This window comes from Chenopodium album, chromosome 23 (assembly GCF_948465745.1).
Source record: "Chenopodium album chromosome 23, dcCheAlbu1.1, whole genome shotgun sequence".
In the NCBI taxonomy this organism is placed as follows: domain Eukaryota; kingdom Viridiplantae; phylum Streptophyta; class Magnoliopsida; order Caryophyllales; family Amaranthaceae; genus Chenopodium; species Chenopodium album.
Genome location: NC_137856.1, coordinates 13,893,137 through 13,912,373, shown reverse-complemented (window position 1 = coordinate 13,912,373; position 19,237 = coordinate 13,893,137). Strand labels below are relative to the sequence as shown.

Genomic DNA, 19,237 nt, shown 5'->3' with positions numbered 1-19,237 from the left:
CGTATTACAACAGTCCCCCTTGAATGGGTTTTTTATAGGATGAATTCTAAAAATTTACATTTAGGTAAGAAACAAATATTACCACTATTATACCTATATGTTAATCTGTCTCATTAAAACCTTGCCAAGAAATACCCTGTGGGATAACTTGAACGTACATTTTCAAACACTCATTCCATTTCTTCGTCAACCACTTTGAGCCTCGTCTAACGATTGACCTTATTTATTCAACCCACATTCACTTAACCCAGGGATGGAAAGATGTGCAATTTGTGTAACAGTAAGAAAGCAAGTTCAAATAAAAAAAATTAAAAAAAAAATTAAAAAAAAGTAAATAAAAAACAATGTCTAAAGGCAAGTGTTCCAATGTCTTCGATATGAACACGTCTCAAATTGCGTCTCTCATCGAATGCTTGGTACCGTGCCTGAGAAACATGAATGCTATGTGAGTGATGAACCGCATGATCTGAGATCGCCTACATTGATTCAAAAGAATGAAAAAAAAAAGAAAAAAAAAAGAATTTCAAAGCAAAAAAATATGTGAAAAATAAAACTTGCAAATTCAAAGTTTTCAAATACACAATTACACATCTCGGGGGGTTTCTCTCGGGTCTTGAGCCTTTTATCCCTTTCTTCCTCAAACCATCAACTTAACCACATTACAACCGTTGAAAGACCTCTTTGAGGTGTACATACACTTGTGCAAAGTTCGGTTAGAGCTACGTTTGGCCTGATTCCTAACGGATACGTAGGCAACCTCACATTGAGGTGCGGCCACATTCATATTCATATCTATGCATGATTTGAGTCAAAGAATATCCAATGCTTATCCCTTACCATTTAGAGCTAGACTTGGGGGCTTGAACCCACATCACTTAGCTTACCCAGCCCAACAAGAGTCATCATCTTTGACTCTTCTCACAGCTATTTCCATCATCACAACCTTTGCAGCCAACCTTAGTATCACTTTTACACACTTCACTCACACATACATAGCCATATCATCTTTCCCTTTAAGAACCCTTTATCATGAAATCTTGTTTCAACACTGTGCATGTCATCATCTTTCAAGACAACATTCTTCAGAAGAAACATTGTTTACTTGCCTAGCTTCCTGACCTGAGCAATGTACATTGTTTCACACATCGCATAATGCGTTGAGCAACATTTATATGTCAATGATTTTTAATCATACAATTTTTAATCATACAAAGCATATCGTGCTTAGCTCCTTGACCTAAACAATGTTCATTATGCAATAATCACTTCATCTATATACGTGCTTAGCTTCCAGACCTAAGCGACGTTCGAGATCATTTCTTTACACCATATATGATGCTTAGCTCCATGACCTAAGTTAATTCATCTATCGTGTCACATGATGTAATTGTCCTTAGCCTCCTGGCCTAAGAACATGTATCATGCATACATTATCTTCAAGAAAAGCAATTCGATCCATGCTTGCGATTCATTTCGTGTTGCTGAACGAGAAGTTCAAAACTTCTTCCCTTTTTCATATCTTTTCTTTTGAGGAAGTTAAAAAAAAACTTTTTCAAGTTTCTTTTTTTAGGGAAGTTCGAAAATAAACTTTTTTTCACGTCTTTTTTTTTCGGGAGAAAGTCGATACCCTCCACTCATCTCATGACGAAAATGACGGAAAATTTTTTCTTTTGCATTTTCGGTTGCTTCTGTCTGTGCACACACTCACTCAATACACATATACACAAAAACACAAGTCATACACATGTCATGTCATGCTTGGTCAAGTCATTGGTCAAGTCAATTGGTCAAGTCAATTGGTCAAGTCAATCATAGTCTATACGAGTCCCTTCTAGACGAGTCCCTTGGCAAATTTTATTTTGCAGGTCTCATCTACAGCCCACGTCCGGGGACAAGCGGACCATTTACAGCCTACGTCCGGGGACAAGCGGACCATTAACAGCCCACGTTCGGGGACAAGCGGACCAACTACAGCCCACGTCCGAGGACAAGCGGATCATCTACAGCCCACGTTCGGGGACAAGCGAACCAATTACATCCCACGTTCGGGGACAAGCGACCTTTTACAACCCGTGTTCGGGGACAAGCGAACCAACTATTGCCCACGTTCAGGGACAATCGAACCATCATCATTTTAGTGATCATCTCCCAAGCGAAGACGATTCACGGCGCAAGGTCCTTGATACCCAGAGACTTGCAATTTCATCATTAGACAAGTTTTTCCTCAAGCATGGAAAATTGTCATCTCTCGACTTTCCTCAAGCATGGAAAGTATCTCAACCGGTGGGTTTCTTCAAGCATAGACAATTGCCAACATCATCTGTCGACTTTCCTCAAGCATGGAAAGTATCATCCGGTGGATTCCTTCAAGCATAGGAAGCTACCAAACTCATTTGTCACTGATACACTAGTGTCAGATATGCATTCTATCCCTTTACTCTTTTATCCGTGGAACTAACATTCTTCTGCAGGTTTCGGCGTATACAGAGTGATTTAGGATCGCATAACGTCTTAAATCATTCTCCGTCCCAATTGACTACTTTGACTATCGTTTTCGAAAATGTCGTTTCTACAAACTCAGTCAAAGTGGGAGCTTCTGTAGACACCTAAAAATGTCTCCCCAAAACCAAACCCAATGATGAACACCTTTCACCGCCGTTATTGGTCGGGTTGAGTATTTAATCTTTGGAGTGCTTAAATCCATGTTTCTACCCAATACATTTCATAAACCAATCCATTTCCTAAGCTAGCTCATTTCCTTAAACCATAACTTACTTTCCACTTTCCATATCCACATTACAAAACCGAGCTGAATTGATTTTATGGCTATATAATTTTGATCCAATTATTATTTGGTTGTATAGGCCTTTTAATAAGCTTTCCAACCATATATCACAAGCCCAATTCCGAGCTATAACGAAAAAGATATGAGCAAAACATTAAACTTGGCCCAAAACCGACACCCTTCTACTAAAACGGCCATATCTTTAAATCTACAAATTATTTTGACCTGATTCTAATAATGTTGGAAAGTAGACTTGATAAGCTTTCCAATGATATATTATATGACTTATTCCGAGTTAAGGATCAAAAGTTATGATGATTTTAAAAACGGGTAAAAACCTGGAATCACCGCGCATAGTGCAAAAGCACTGTGTCACGGGAGTTTGCCCCGTCTGACGGTGGGATTCTTCATGACACGGTGCCCCTTCTGTGACACGGGGCCATTCCGTGTCTTTTCCGCGTAAACCCTTCACGCGTTTTATCCCCCCGTACCCTAATTATTTCCCGCGTCACACTATAGTCCACCGTGTCACGGGATTTTTCCCCGTATGACGGTGGGATTCCCCGTGACACGGTGCCTTCTACCGTGTCGCAGTAGCCTTTTTTTAGGGTTTTTATCTTTTTAGGGTTCCGTGTGTTCCCTTGATGGGATGAAGAACGGTAAGTCGTTGGGCTACCACCCCACCCAATCAAACAAAATTTGTAACTCAACAAACCCCTATTAAGTGTAGTGGTAAGTCAAGGTCGAACCCAAAGGAATGGAGGTCGAGTGTATATTGCCTAGGTCAAGCTATTCCGAAGTCAAGTAAAGGGGCTTATGAAGGAAACTAGAGCTAGAGCTAAATGATGCAAGAATTTGTATGAAATCAATCTAAAAGACACTAGGGCAATGGATCCACATGTAATTGTAATGGAAAATGGTAATTTGGGAGGTCAAACCGACTAAGTCAAGTGATATGAAGGAAAATCAATCATGTATCCAAAAGAGCATACCAAGATAGTTCTCCTAGAGGTCTAACTAGCGTAAACTACACTAAACACTACCTAGGAAACGTCACAAGGCACCTCAATCGTGAAATTGCAAGTTACTAATCAATGGTCCGTATCATAGCAAGCTCACAATGCAATCTAGTGCAATAATCAAAGATGGCCAAACTTCAATCAATCACACACATGCACATGAATTATCAACCAAATTTAATCATATCATCAACTCCATCAATTATCCCCAAATTACTCTAATCCATCACTCAAACATGCTTCACCATTTCCCTAGCTAGAAAACTACTCACTAGCCATGGAAATCAAGATCAAAACTACACTAATCATCAATTTCATCATCAACATATTTGAAATCAAAGATCAAATCAACAATCAATCAAAAATCAATAAAACTTCAATCAATCATCAAACAAACTTCAATCAATCAACAATAACATGGAAAACAAATGAAATCAACTAAAATCAAATTTGTATTGAAATCAAGAAGAAAATCCTTACAAAACTTTGATCTAAAGATTAATTACAATGAAGAATTCTTGAGCAATCACCAAAAATCATGAGTTTCTCTCTCTTCAATCCTTGAGTTTCTCTCTCTAAAATTCTCATCAAAAACTAACTATATGAATTCTAATCTAAAACTTCTTCTCCAAAAATAGAAAGAAATAACTATATGTACAAAGAGGAGGTCGGTATTGACGCCCAAAAATAGACCCACGCCGGTGCGGGCGCTTGGAGGAGAGAGAGTGGTGCGCACGAGAACACACCCAGAAAGGTGCGCCCGCACGCACCTTGTGTGCGGCCGCACTCGACAGATGTGCGGCCGCACACTCCCCAAGTGCGCCCGCACATAGCTGGGTATTGCCCCCTTCTTCTCTTCGTCCTAGCTCAAGTGGTGCACACATCTTAGATGATGATGATGGAGGACAAGGTAGGCAGAAACTTTCTTGGAAATCTTGAAGAGTATAAGCCATGAGAAAGGCATATACAAGGCCTTGAAGCATGCCCCTTGGATCCACCTTTGACTTGAAACTTCTTGCACAAGCTTTAGGCATGAAAACAATGAAAGATCATAGAGAGGAAGCTCGGGAATTCTTGGACAATCAATCACGACCTACAAACAAATGATAAAAAGCAAGTAAAAGAGAAAAATAACAAGTAAACTAGAAAATGCATAAAATAGAGAAACTAACTACAAAAAGCATAAAATGAAGAAAACTAGAATAAAACTAAGGAAAACTATAGAAAAGAGTGATAAAATGAAATAGAATTCATCCAAAAAGGGACCAAATGAGTGCCATAAATGTCACTCATCATCCCTCTGCTCATTTTCCCTATAAATTGGACCCCCCTTTCTGCAGTTCGGGGCATCAAATCCTTCTCTCTTCCTCTCTTTTCCACCAAAAATCATTCTACTCTCTGTCTCTCATATTCTAAGCCTTAAACCTATATTCCTAATTAAATCATTTTTCCTCTAAGCACTTTAAGGAGTCCATACTTAACCCGAGGTTCCGTCCTTAAACCAAGGCGTGAAAGTTACAAATAACTGAGGGTTTGGGCCAAATTAAATCTACATTTATTTAATTTAATCTCCATTTTATTTATATTTTTTTTATTGAAATTACTAACAATTTATTCATGATTTAGCAATTTTAAGGAACGCGCGAAATGTGAGTAATTAATTAATTTTATTACTTATTATTATTATTATTATTATTATTATTATTATTTTATATTGGTAATATCATGATTATTATTATTATTATTTGATTTGACTAACGCTATTATTGTTAAATTGCTTCCAATATTAATGTTGGTTTCTATTGTTATTATGATTACCATATTGCATGTTAAAGGGAATATGTAATTGAAAATAACGCCTAATAAGATAATTTGGACAACCGAGTTAGGTTCCTTTAATCTTGTTATTTAATCAAGTGATCACCAATATTTTAGAATTATGTGTGCATTAATATTCAACCAATTTAGCATAATAATAGTTTGGAGCAAATTAAATATTTTGTTTGTATGCCTTTGAGATCACATGAATACTTTTCACAATAAGAATCGAGTAGAGGCCAATACGGGCGAATGTGACTCCATGACTCACTTCGTACCATCATCCCCGATCCTCCTTTCGTGGTTCCGAACCATATGGAGTTAGTAATCTCATGGATTATGAATGGGGTGTAACCTTCGCGGGTCAATCGTTGTTGCCTATCGTTGTCCCTTAATCGTGGTTGCCTTAAATGATCCGTGAACGGTTTACAAGTTCCTTAAAAACTTGTTGGCGGCTCCCTACTTTCCTTGTCCCTAATCGTTGTCCCTAATCGTAATGTCAATTCCCACTTCCTAAGAGTGCCAAGCATATTCACCACATGCTTAACGTAAGTGCGCTTCAAACGACGCCTACAAGGAGCGTTGAGAAAAATACAAATATGATTGAAGTTCACATTGCATGTATAAAAGTTTGTAACCGGTTAATGCAATTCACCTTACAATGATATATATGTAGAACAATAATGTATATTATTATATTTTATAAATTTTGCTTAATAAGAAGTTCACGTATTGTGAACAATGGAAGTAAGAATCAATAAAAGTTTCTATCATATTGCTTGCTTCCTATCCCTTCACTAATAATTCCTTTACTATCGGAGTATCGTTAATACTTTAAGGGGGTGTTTGGTATAAATATTGTAAATGAAACAGAAAGAATTCAAATAAGTAGGGAAAAGGGTAATGATAAACGTTACCTATACTGTATGTTTGGTATCCTAATGGAATGGAAACAATTTGAGTAGATTGTGATTGAGTAAGGAAACGTATTTTGTTTCCACTAGTTTGTCAAGAGTAACAAATTGGGAGATTTTATTACCCTTAAAAAACGGTATTTGTTACTTTTAATACCTACCAAACAACTATAACAATATACGTAGTATATATTTTTATTTCTTTTTTGCACATATTGCCACTTTGCCGCCTAGTAAACTCCTTCGGTTACTCAAGGACATAAATTGGGAATTTCTAAAAACCCCCAAATATCATTAATCTTCGATTTCTTTAACACCCAAAATTACGCACATCTCTTCTGCACCCATTCTCCATCTTGGCCAATCGCTAATTTGCCGAATTTCAATTTCATATTTACCTGCCATTTCTCTCCTTCAATTTCTAGGGTTTTTAGGACATCAATTTTGCCGCTTTCTGGTTTGAATTCCTTTGTTGTTTGTTCGATTGGTATTTCCTTTTCTCTCTCTTAGGGTTAATATTTCTCAAATTTCGTTGTTTTTCTGCTGAATTTGACGGTATATATTGCAATTATTATCTGCAATTGTTGTGGGTAGATGGGTTAGGGTTTAGCCAATGGGTGCCTTAACAACTAATCGTAAGCGGGTGGATGAATGTTTTAGTTTATGTAATCAATCTCCTTCTATTGTTTCATCGAATCATTATCATTATCATCTTAATCACATTGAATTGCATACATCCAAGAAACGTAGAATTAGTATTCAAAGCCATAAGAAGGTGATTACTTCACCACCACCCAGTGCTGTTTCGTGGTTAAGTCGGTATCCTGAACCGGAGAAGCTGAAAAGGGAGGTTCATGCTCCTGTTAGGTCGAACAGATTTGGGGTACTGTCGAGTGGATCAAAGCGTAGGAGTAGTGGGCTCGGGGAGAAGGAATTGATGGGGAATGCTTTGTGGACTAATTTTGAGCAGAAGAAACAAAATGCCGTTAAGGTTTTGCGCTATTTTAAGTTAGGTAATGATAAGAAGGTTATTGATGTGGAAGCTGAGCCTGAGAAGGAAAATGTGATTTCGAAGGGGTGGGAGGAGTTGGAGGTTGTAGAAGATGGCCGTGAAGTAAGATCACTTGTTTCTGATGACGGTAGAGTGGTGAAAGGTGATGAATTAGAGCCACAGACCCGGGAATTGGACGGGAAAGCATTGAGGAATGGTGCTATTAAGGGTCTCTCGGAGGTGCCAGATTTGATCAAAGCTGAACGTTCTGGTAAAGGTGTAGCACTTGGCCGTGAGGCATATAAACAATTGCTGATTAATGTAGACCAAAGTTATTCTCCTAGGCTAATTATTAGAGATTCTGAAATCAAAATACAAGAGGCCAAATTGCAGTCTTTACGGTCGTCGCGGAAACAAAGGAGGGAGGAGAAATCTAAGGAGCTGAATAAACCAGTAGAGGTGGATTTTCCTTGCTATTGCTTTGGCTTTGAGGCTGTGACAAGTCTAATTATTATACTGTTCATGATTAACATTTTTGTATGCTTGTTTCTGGGTTTTAGGTTACTGATGTTATTTACTATGCAATTGCAGGGCAAGCTGCGTGAGCCTTTTGTGCCTCTGACAGAAGAGGAACAGAGAGATGTTGCACGTGCCTTTTCAAATACTAATCGGTATTAAAGCATTAAACATGGATCATTTGGTTTACTAGTGTTGCTTTGCTTGTATAACATTTTTGTTTGCTTCTGCCGCAGGAGAAAGATTTTGGTCACCCATGACAACTCCAACATCCAGATCACTGGTGAGCATTTGCAGTGCTTGAGACCCGGTGCATGGTTGAATGATGAAGTGAGTTGCTTTTCCCAATTTTTCATCTTTGTACTAGAGTGATATTAGCATGTTTGTCACTGACATGTCCCCCCTTTTTCTGTGGGTTGCAGGTCATCAATGTATATCTTGAACTGCTGAAAGAGAGGGAAAGAAGAGAGCCGAAGAAATTTTTGACATGTCATTTCTTCAATACATTTTTCTATAAGAAGGTTTGTGATTGATTTCCCTGGCCAAGTATGCTGATCTTATGCTTTCTATTGGACTGTACTATGTGGACTTAAGCTTATTTCCTTTCAGTTGAAATGATTTGAACCTATCAAAAACGTATCAGACCTTGTTTTAGTTTTTGAATTGAACTTGGGTAGCCCTTGTTCGAATTTTATTAGTACATATCGAACTAAGAATCATTTTTTAAAGCATATAAGAACAAAGCCTTGATTATCAGAATTACACATGTGTAACTAAAGGTTATACATATGCTTGTATAAATTATGGGATAATAGTCAATGGCTTAATTTGTATAACAATGTATTGAGGAGCAGATAAGAGGATTGGACAAGCCTTGTGAAGACCAACCTAACAAAAAATTTCAGAGGGCCATCTGCTCAATTTGAGAAAGCTCATGATTGATTACTGTCTAGGTTGGGTGACTTGGGTCTATGTCTAAACACATATTAATATTATGTTCATTTTGTAAAATTGTAGTATGTAAATATTCATACTTCGTTTTATTTAGTTTCATCACTTTTGTAATTGCGGACTTCTAGGCAATTTTTAGAGAAGAGAGAGATAGAGAGAAAAAATAAAGAGGGCCCATGTGATAGGAGAGAGATAGAGAGAATTTATTAACTAAAAGGGAAAGTGATGCATATAGATTGTAACTTCCATTTTTAGAATGCATCTAATAAAAAAACAGAGGAAGTAATTATTTTTAATAAAACATAATTGATAATTATGTCCTTATATCAAGACTATGTAACCAGATATGACCCAGACCTGTTCCATGGACATACTAGGACTAACAATTTTATAGTGGTGGTGATGTGATGTTGGAATTCAGATCTCATGGGTTATGTCCTTATAGCAAGACTATGTGATGTTCTAAACAGAGGAAGTAATTATTTTTAATAAAACATAATTGATAATTATGTCCTTATATCAAGACTATGTAACCTGATATGACCCAGACCCATTCCATGGACCTACTAGGACTAACAATTTTATAATGGTGGTTATGTGATGTTGGAATTCAGATCTCATGGGTCTTTCATATTTGATATTGACTAGTTTAGGGACCGTGACATGCACGGTAATTTTAAAAAATAATATCAACTTTTAAATACAATTGATTGTTTTACAATAAATAAAGAAAAAAAATCTTAAAAAATTAATAAATATATACACTAGTTTGATGTGAATTCTAATAAATAAATAAACAACTATTTTTATAAGGGGAAAAATATGAATACTTCTTTGAAATAAATTAACATATGTCGCAAATTATGTTACTAAATGTTTGGGTTTGTATATCAAATCTTTTTATTTATTTATTTATTTATTTAAAGTAATTATCTTTGTTATTAACATATACTCCCTCCGTTTTTAAATACTTGCTCCATTTCTCCATGCGCGGAGTTGTAGGAGAATGGGAGAAAATAATAAAATATAGAGGTAGTGGGGTAGTTGGGAAAATAAAAAATTGTAAACAGCAAAAGTAGTGGAAGAATAGAAGGAGAGAGAGTCTTATGTCGGGTCCACTAAGTGTGAGAAATGAATTATATATTATAAAAGCTTTCCAAAAAAGGAAATGAAGCAAGTATTTAAAAACGGCCGGAAAAGAAAAGTGGAGCAATTATTTAAAAACGGAGGGAGTATATGAAAGTTTTAGATTTTATACTGTAATTGAATTTTGTCACCAAAAAAAAAAAAAAAAAGAAAAAAAAAAGAAAACACTAAGTACACACCAGGAGATGACACATGTCATTGTTGGTGTGTCTTTTAGTATATAGTTATTGATTGTGCGTACTTTTTCATTCTAATGAAAGAAATTGAAATGATTCTTTGCACATAATCAGTATGTATGATGTGGTTAAGCTCTGAATTTTGCAATTGGATGTGATTGCTGCTTATCTGAGCTAGTGGTTGTCTGTAGTGGAAGTATAGTTTGTTGTGGTTTCATGTAAAAGTTCACAACTGATGTAGTATAAAATATTCAGTCTTATCAGATATGTCTGCTTGTTTTTGGTGGCCTCTGCCTTGTAAAGTCTTTGATGATATCGGTGTTTTTGAAAAATGGACTCTTTGTTATCCAGTATTGGTTATTCTACTCTGATGATTTACCCTTTATCTACTGGTAAATGATTATAATTTTGATTATTATTATTATTTTCCTTATGAGTGCAGCTGATAGGTGGAAGAAATGGCTATGACTATAAAGCTGTCAGAAGATGGACCTCACAGAGGAAGCTCGGATATGGACTCTTGGAGTGTGACAAAGTAGGATTTTGTCTTCTCAATGGTCATTTGAATTCATCATGTATGTGCTTACTAACCTGAATGTTCCAACGTGGCAGATATTTGTTCCTATCCACAAGGAAGTGCATTGGTGTTTGGCAGTCATAAATAAGAAGGATAAAACATTTCAGTATCTAGACTCATTGGGCGGAAGAGATCTTCATGTTTTGAGAGTATTGGTACGTATTGCAATTAGCCTTTGTTGGGTCCAGAATTGTTAATGTGTTATTACTCCACGGCAAGAGATCTCTCTTGTATGAATTTATTAGATTTTCTTATCAAAACATGTTTATTAGAAATAGAAATAAAAGAATACATCAATTTTAAGACATCAATATCGAAAAAGCCACTTTAGAGTAAATCCTGAATTTAAATGTTTTTAGCTTCCTATGCCATTTTTTTTTGGGCTCCTAGTGTTATCCTAGGACAGTGGCTTTTACTTATGTTTTACTGGTAGCACTGAACTCCTTTTTATTAGAGTTTTATTATGTTATAATCTTTAGCATGGTAATCTGCCTCTTTGAAACCAAAAGTTACACTATCAAGCCAATCATTATCCAGGTTACTTGCTGGAGATGGCAGGTAGCTTCCTCTTTTAACTCACTTAACATCAGTAGAATCTTCAGGATTTGAATGGCTTACTGCCCCTGACATTGCATTCAAATAATATAATAATATGAGTTTAGCATTTTTACCCTAACAGAATTGTGATTTATTGAGGAATAAATATAATTATTGGTAGATGTGAATTTAATGAAAAATAATTGTCAGTACGCTTTCATTACTAACTGTAGGAATTTTTTTTAAACCTTCAAGTGATAATATAGAAAAAATAGATCAGATGATAGTACTTTGCATTGGTAGTGAGAGGTTGTGAGTGTGTGTGTCATGTTGTATGCCCTTTTTATTTAATATGTAAGCGGGTCATTGGAGCTGTAAGTCTCAGGCTCTTAGCACTAGAGAGGGAGTAATATGCTACCGCAACCCATTTCCTTTACCCAGACCTGATATTGAGAGTGTGGTAAAATTCGTTTTGCTGAGTTTAACTCTCTATTCATGTAGTTGTCCCCATCGTTGGAATTAAGACCTGATATTGTTGCTGTAAAGATTACCTACCTTTGCAATCTTGACAAACAAAGTAGCAACGTTTTTAACCTTGAAATGTTTGAGCATTCTCTAAATCTTCCAGTTGCATTTGGGTTCTATATTGTTTCAGCTTTTCTTACATCCAGCCATTATTTTCATAATATGATATTTATCAAATGTAAATCAAAAGTTGGAGTCACTCATATAAATCATTTCAATGTTTTTAGAACACTTTCTATACTTGGTTTTACTCTTCACATTTGGTTAGGTAAATCTTCAATTTTGTTTTTATCTTAGATATTGAGGTTAGCTTGGAAAAGCATCATATTTGACCTAGTCCCCAACTCTATTCTCTTCTCACATTTTAATGCATGTAGCAATTAGCTCTGCTGGATACCTTTTCCTTAGGTTTGTTTCCCTTGTTTTTGTGTGTGTAGATCAATCACATTGATCAACTAGGATATTTACATCTGAATTTTGTGTTGATTGAAAGATGTCTTCTTGCCTTATTTCTAGGCTAAATATTTTGCGGATGAAGTCAAGGACAAAACCGGGCAAGAGTTTGATGTTAGTTCATGGAAGCAAGAGTTTGTGGAAGACCTTCCGGAACAAGAGAATGGGTATTTTTTTTTACTTTTTATTTTGCCGGATTCTTCTCTCAGTAGGACAAGTTTTATTTATTTGAATGCCTTTGAATGATATTTATTTTATTTTATTTATTTTTATCTGTGTTTATATACTGTATTATTTTTTGTGGAATTTCATGTGAATTATTTTAATTTGCAGCAAGCTCTCCATTCTTCTCACCTTCAATTACTTCTCTTCTTTGGAATTGATGCTTGATCTTCTTTTAAAGTGAATCATGATGCTGATTAAAAAATTGTGAAGTACGAAGTTTAAGAAATATTTTGGTATGGCTAGTGAAGAGAAAATTATATCGGTGTCTTAAGGATGTTAGCTATGTTAATCGGACACGGCTAATATCGCTCAGTGTCCGTGTCGCCAAGACACTTCACGGACACATGACCGATCCTTCGTTGTGCACTCGGACACTTCCATTAAGAGAGGAGAGGAAAGAAAAAGGAACATGAAAGAAAAATTTATCTTGTTCGAAAACCACCATTAATATAGAGAAGATGGAGATAAGAAGATCTCCATTTATTAGGAGAATTTACCGAGGAAAGAATTAAAATAAAAAAAATAGGGGTAGACATATTGAAAAATTTAAAACTTTTGTAATATATATTTTAGTTATATAAATTTAAGTGACGTATTGACGAGTCCCCATACCCATGTCCAAAAATCGGACATAGTCCCTGTGTCCTAAAATTTTGGAACTTGCGCCCGACACCCGTTCCCGAGTCCATGTAACATAGGATGTTAGCATCTAATTATGTTAGATTTTAGAATTATTTAGTTAATCGATTTTCCAATATCCGTTTACATGTAAGTGGTTTTATAAATGGGATTAAGTGATTTGAATTGTAGATGTCTGTTTGATCAAAATCAGGATTGCTTAGCTTTTGACATGAACTTTAGCGAATCAGTAATTCTTTTTTTTTGGTAGATGCCCATGGCAAGCACCTTTCATGTAGATGTTACAGCCCAATAAAATTTAGGCTTGCCCATAGAAACTCATTTCTTGAAGGGTTGGAGTCCCAAATTGTAATGAACTACTCAATGATGGAAGAGTTTGAAGGAAGATAAGTGTCAAAATTACTAATTGGGTGTAAATGTAATTGATAAGCATACATCTGATGATGCAAATATGCAATAGGCCTAAGTACAATGTGGCTGGTGGAGAAGAGTTGCACTTTAGAGACTTTAGCCATTTATGAGAGATCTAATTGCTAGTTAGCTGAATTTTTCCTATTTTAGCCCCATTATGATCTTGTCTGGATTAGGCTAAACTTGTTGAACATTAGCCATCTTTTTATTTTATTTTTTTTTTTTTTTTTTTTAAGATTTCTACTATTTGAGAGAGTCAGAGAACATATGTCCATTTTATTGGGCCTCCTTGTAGGAACTATTTCAGTATTTCACCTATATTTGCTAGGGACTTTCTCAATATGATTATAGGTGGTACAATCAAAAGTTGACATTACCAATACAATTAACCCGAAAACACCCCTTTTATTTAAAGCGTTTTTAACACTCCTTTAGCTCTTGACCTATTTTGTATTTATCTGAGAATCACCCCCTTCTCATGTGATCTTTCTTCATATGAAGACACAACAAAAGTTATATACTACAATATTAACAGGGTATTTACAATTATTTAAATTGACGATCAGGAAGGGACACTTAATTGGTGTCTTGTTATGAGGCAATTATGACATAGCTGGATCAAAATTATTGGTTATGATGTGGCTAAAAGTTTCAAGAATATTTTACTAATATAGCAACATCATGAAAAATTTCTTATCTTTTGTAAAACTTATCGTAACAGACACTGAATTCACATGGGCTAAATAAATTGAAGAAAAGTAACTTTCTTAACATTATGATAATAGTTTATATCAAATTATTAGACTTAGTGTTCTGCATTCCATGAGAACAAGTCCTTGTTTCCATATACACCGTGTACCAGAAAATTTTGTTTTCCAAATAATAGTTACTAACGTTATATGATTTACACTTTAACATTATGAGATTTGATGATGATCATTATCACCTGAACTTTAAAAAAGCTTTACGTAGCAAGTTAAAACAAGCTAACAACCAGCTGTTTAATGATCTTGGTTTAAGTCTATGTAGCTGGTAGCTCTAATTTTGTAACTATTAATTGATAATTAATTTCATAGTCAAGAGGCCAAGGTTTCCTCCGTCTATATGATACAAGAACAAAGAATGCCAATCATGCTGAGATAAAGTTAATATCTCATCTTAAAGGTATATATCTGAATTGAGGCCAAGAGGATGATGGGGATCTCTAAAGGGAGACACAATGACACATATACAACCGTCAGTTAACCTTTGCGTACTTCACCTGTTGATGGGGTTTGAAGACGAAGATAGTTCATATATGAGTTGTCTTGCTTTTGCTCCTGGATAAACTATAACATTAATCCAATGTGAAGGTGAAAACACTAGTATCAAGAGAAATGCTATTTCATGTGGCTTACATTAATTCTCTTTATTTTTTAAGAGTATTGTGACTTGTACTCTTATTGACAACTATGTAAGAATGAATTATAGCTCTATGCCCACTACACCTGCTAACGGATATACAGAGTATTTTATTTTTCCAAATTTTGTAGATGGTTTTTTTTTTATTTTATTTTTTTATTTTATTTTTTTATTTGCCCCTCCCATTCTGTTTTCCATTATGGAGTAAGGTTGCTTTTGTTTTAACTTTTTGTTTGTTTGTAGTTTTAAAATCAAGTTCTGATTTGGAACAGGTTTGATTGTGGTGTGTTTATGGTCAAGTATGCTGATTTTTATAGCAGAGGCTTGGGGCTACATTTTTCCCAGGTATGTAGCTCGGGTTAACTGCAATTACTCTAATATTGGAATTCCTTCTGCTCCTTTTCTGTATATAAATTGACTGATCATTCTTATTGAACCTAGAAGTATTCTGTTATAATTGTGATCTAGCAAATCATATTGAGCATATGTGCATGAGTTCTTTTATCAAGAAGAAAGGCCTGTCTAGATGTATACCACCTGAATTATAATTGCCAACTGGTTTAGTCTATAGTACTTGCATAGGATGTTTCCTTTTTCTTAAAAGAATTGTGGCTAATGACTCTTATCCCATTGTTGGCCATATTGAAAAGGAGTGTTTTCATTGTGAGTTAGAAACTAGTATGAATCCCAGAAATTATGCTCAATAGAGTATAATATGGGTGCACCTACCTCTATGTGCATCCCGGTGTATATAAAAGGTGGTGGATATTTTCATCAGGCTTGTGGGGCTTAGTTCAGCCACAAATATCTTTTTTCTCTCAGATAGTTGTTTGCTACACACCCTTTTGCTAAAATATATAGGAGGGGTCCACTATTAACATACAAAACCCTCTACGCTTCAACAATGGTGTCGACTGTGTTTGGCTCTCTCACTTCTCATCTGTCCCTTCAGTTCTTAATCTTCTCTTCCAAATCACATAGCTCTTAGCCAAATTAGCTTCCCCCATTCCTTGATTAATAGCCCAAATTCCATTCCCCCTCCAGTTAATCCTCAAATCCCCCATCTTTGGCCACCCACTCTTCTTTTAAGTTCTGATGCTTTGGTTGCCGATTTCATTGATGAATCTCCCATTAAAAAAGTTTGTATTCTATTAAACTGTTAAGCATCAATTCAGATTTCTTTTATCGATGTCATCCATCTAGCATCTTTGGTTGAGCTCTTGTTTTATAAATATGAGTAAATGTGATGTTTTACCCAAATTTTAGGTGATAATTGTGTTCTCCAGTGAGAGGTTAATGAGACACAACGCTGTGCAGCCCAATCTTATAATTAGAATTGATAACTAGGGATTTGACAAGGTAGAGTTGCATAGTACGAGGTAGGTTTAAAAACGGCAAGAACGACACTAGCATATTGTGAGTTCTCACTCTCTCATTCACTATGCTCTTTCCTCAATGAACTTCGAAGAAAACATTTTACCTTGTGGTTTTCCAGATTTTATCGACACGTGATAGATTAATTCGTTTGAAGATGATTGCTAGATTGTCTGTTACATGCTATTGCATTTGGTTGCTCACTCACTTGTATATTTACATTTACTGAGTTGTGCTAGATGATGAGATTGATGACTACCCTCTGTGAATCCCTGTAGGCCACATGCTCTTTCCTTGATGAGCTTCGTCGAAAACATTTTACCCGTGCTTTTCCAGATTTTATCTACATATGATAGAATAATTTGTTTGAATATGATTGCTAGATTGTCGTTACATGCTATTGCATTTGATTCCTTTACATCCTAACTGGTGGTGGATTATGTTCAATTGTTACTTGTCTTGACAGTGAAATATAATGCCCTTGCCCATGTTTTTGGACAACAACATTGGCTAACCTTGTATATTTTATATGGTATAAATATGTAAACTCCTGCTTTTTGATTTAATTTTCTTATTATAGGAAAACATGCCTTATTTTCGACAAAGAACAGCAAAGGAGATTTTGAGGCTAAGAGCAGACTAATATGCATGATCCTGTGAGATAATTCCTGTAATGTATTGGCAGATGTACTTACCCGCATAAGGTGGTGGGCAAATGGGATTTTAAAGAGGTTCCTCTTTGATTGAGATGATCTCAGCCTTGGGGAAGCCTGGGGTCTTTAATGTGCTGGATCGTCAGAAATTTAGAATCTTGTATTGTGAGTTGACTGATAAGCTTGTATATAATATGTAGTTGATATGTAGTTGGGATTCTTGCTTACCTACAACTCTGTCTACCCTAATTCTTTTGGCCTGGTCCATGTGATTCCGGTTAATTGTATTGGGCTCACCATGTTTACTGAAAATGGATAATTACAGTAGTTTTTTGATCTCATCACAGTTGCAATTGTATCAGAGATAACCAGCTGCTTCTTCATTTTTGAATTTTTTTTTTTAAAAAAATCTATTGGTCTTTTTATTATCTCGAGGGTTAGGGCATCAGAAGAGGTGGTTTTAAGCCAGTTGAACGCAGTTTGATATTTGGTCCTCCATTTTAAGGTCAAGGCTTTGTTAATTATTAATTAGTGATGAGCCTAGGATAGCTTTCAGGAGTAGGTACCTTAACTTTATCCTGATTCTTGTTGGATTAGTCATTATTATATACTTCGTATAATGTTGCTAAGATTTTCAGAGCTTTTGAAGTGTTTAAAGGCTTGCCATCTTGAACTAGGTGTAAAAGTGATTTTATTGCCAGGTTCTAACGCCATGTTTACATAGCATCTACTTTGATTCCTTAGTCGTGATTTTGCTATAATTTTAAGATATTCTTTGTGTCAATTAACTCCTAGAATTAATACCTTTAATTTTTTTAATATTTTTTTTCACTCTTCATATGCTAACTTTGACCATTAGTTTTTTTTTTTGTAACGTATAAAAACAAATTTAACCGAAATATGTTGTTAAATTCTCCATTCGTTCCGATTTGTTCTTTACGTTTGGAATTATTTGCGAAATTTAAGGGAAAAATAATATAGTAATCATTTGTCGTTGAGAAAATGCTATAGGGGATTAAAAAATGACAAAGAAAGTGTTGAAGAAAAGAAACAAGAGAAGAAGTAATAATGAGTATTGTAATTAGTAATTTAATCTACTTCATCTATTTTTAAAATATTGTACCACTTTTTAAGGAAGTTTTACAAATACTGTACAATATTCATTTTAGGAAAAGAAATATCTATGTTCAAAGTGTAAATACCTAATATACACTCTTGCTTTTCAACAATTGATTTTTTAAATTTATGTATATAGTCATATGGACAATTTTGTATTTTACCATTCTCTAATCTTTATTACCACTACGAAAATCTTGTGTCCAAGCCCTATGATGCAATAATAAAAGAATGAAGGAAGGATATAAAACTAAAAAAGGTATGCTACCACATGCAAAATTAAGGACATTTTTTTTCTTTTGATTTCCCCCCTAATGAACCCTAATTATCCGCCAAATGACAATTTATCTTTCGATAATTTCCCTCTTCTCCACCTCTGTTTCCCTTCCCTCCCTTGTTAAGTCACCGCCATTTCTCTCACTTGTCAAGTCGGTGGCGTGCCTATTCTCCCCCATTGGATTGCCACCTAGATATGGGGTATTTGAAGGGAAGCGGGTTGGTTTTATGGCGGGTGCGTGGGTTATTCTTGGATGGTTTTTCAAGTTGATGGTGGTATATGGGTGTAGGTAGCTACTTCGCGATCGATTGGGGTGGGTTTTGCGGTTGGGTTGGCTAGTTGGTTTTGCTACTGAGTCTGGTAATTGGGTGGGTGTCGTGACTGGGTGGATGAGTGGGTGGGTGGGTAGGGTGGTTAAAGGGTGATTTTGGGTGTGTGTATAGTTAGTTATTGGTTTTTGGTGGTGTAGACACCTAAAAATGTCTCCACAAAACCAAATACGATGATGAACAACCTTTCACCGCCATTATTGGTCGGGTTGAGTATTTAACCTTTGGAGTGCTTAATTTATATTTCCATTCAATATATTTCAAAAACCAACCCAATTCTTAGCCCATTTTCCCACACTATAACTTATTTTTCTCTTTTCGTATCCACATCACAAAACCGAGAGAACCTGATTTTGCGGCCTTATAATTTTGATCCAATTATTATTTGGTTGGCTATTCCTTGA

At 35.5% G+C, this 19,237-nt stretch overlaps 1 protein-coding gene across 1 annotated transcript; it reads left to right on the top strand.

Moving 5' to 3' along the window:
- The first annotated feature begins 6,817 nt into the window (after positions 1 to 6,817).
- Positions 6,818 to 17,452, top strand: LOC145607748 (ubiquitin-like-specific protease ESD4). Its single transcript, XM_081663338.1, has 9 exons — positions 6,818 to 7,986; positions 8,119 to 8,198; positions 8,280 to 8,373; positions 8,466 to 8,564; positions 10,759 to 10,851; positions 10,929 to 11,048; positions 12,472 to 12,575; positions 15,357 to 15,429; positions 17,039 to 17,452. Exons 1-9 carry the CDS (start codon positions 7,150 to 7,152, stop codon positions 17,099 to 17,101), a joined length of 1,563 nt encoding a protein of 520 aa, XP_081519464.1. The 5' UTR covers positions 6,818 to 7,149; the 3' UTR covers positions 17,102 to 17,452.
- Positions 17,453 to 19,237: the final 1,785 nt, after the last annotated feature.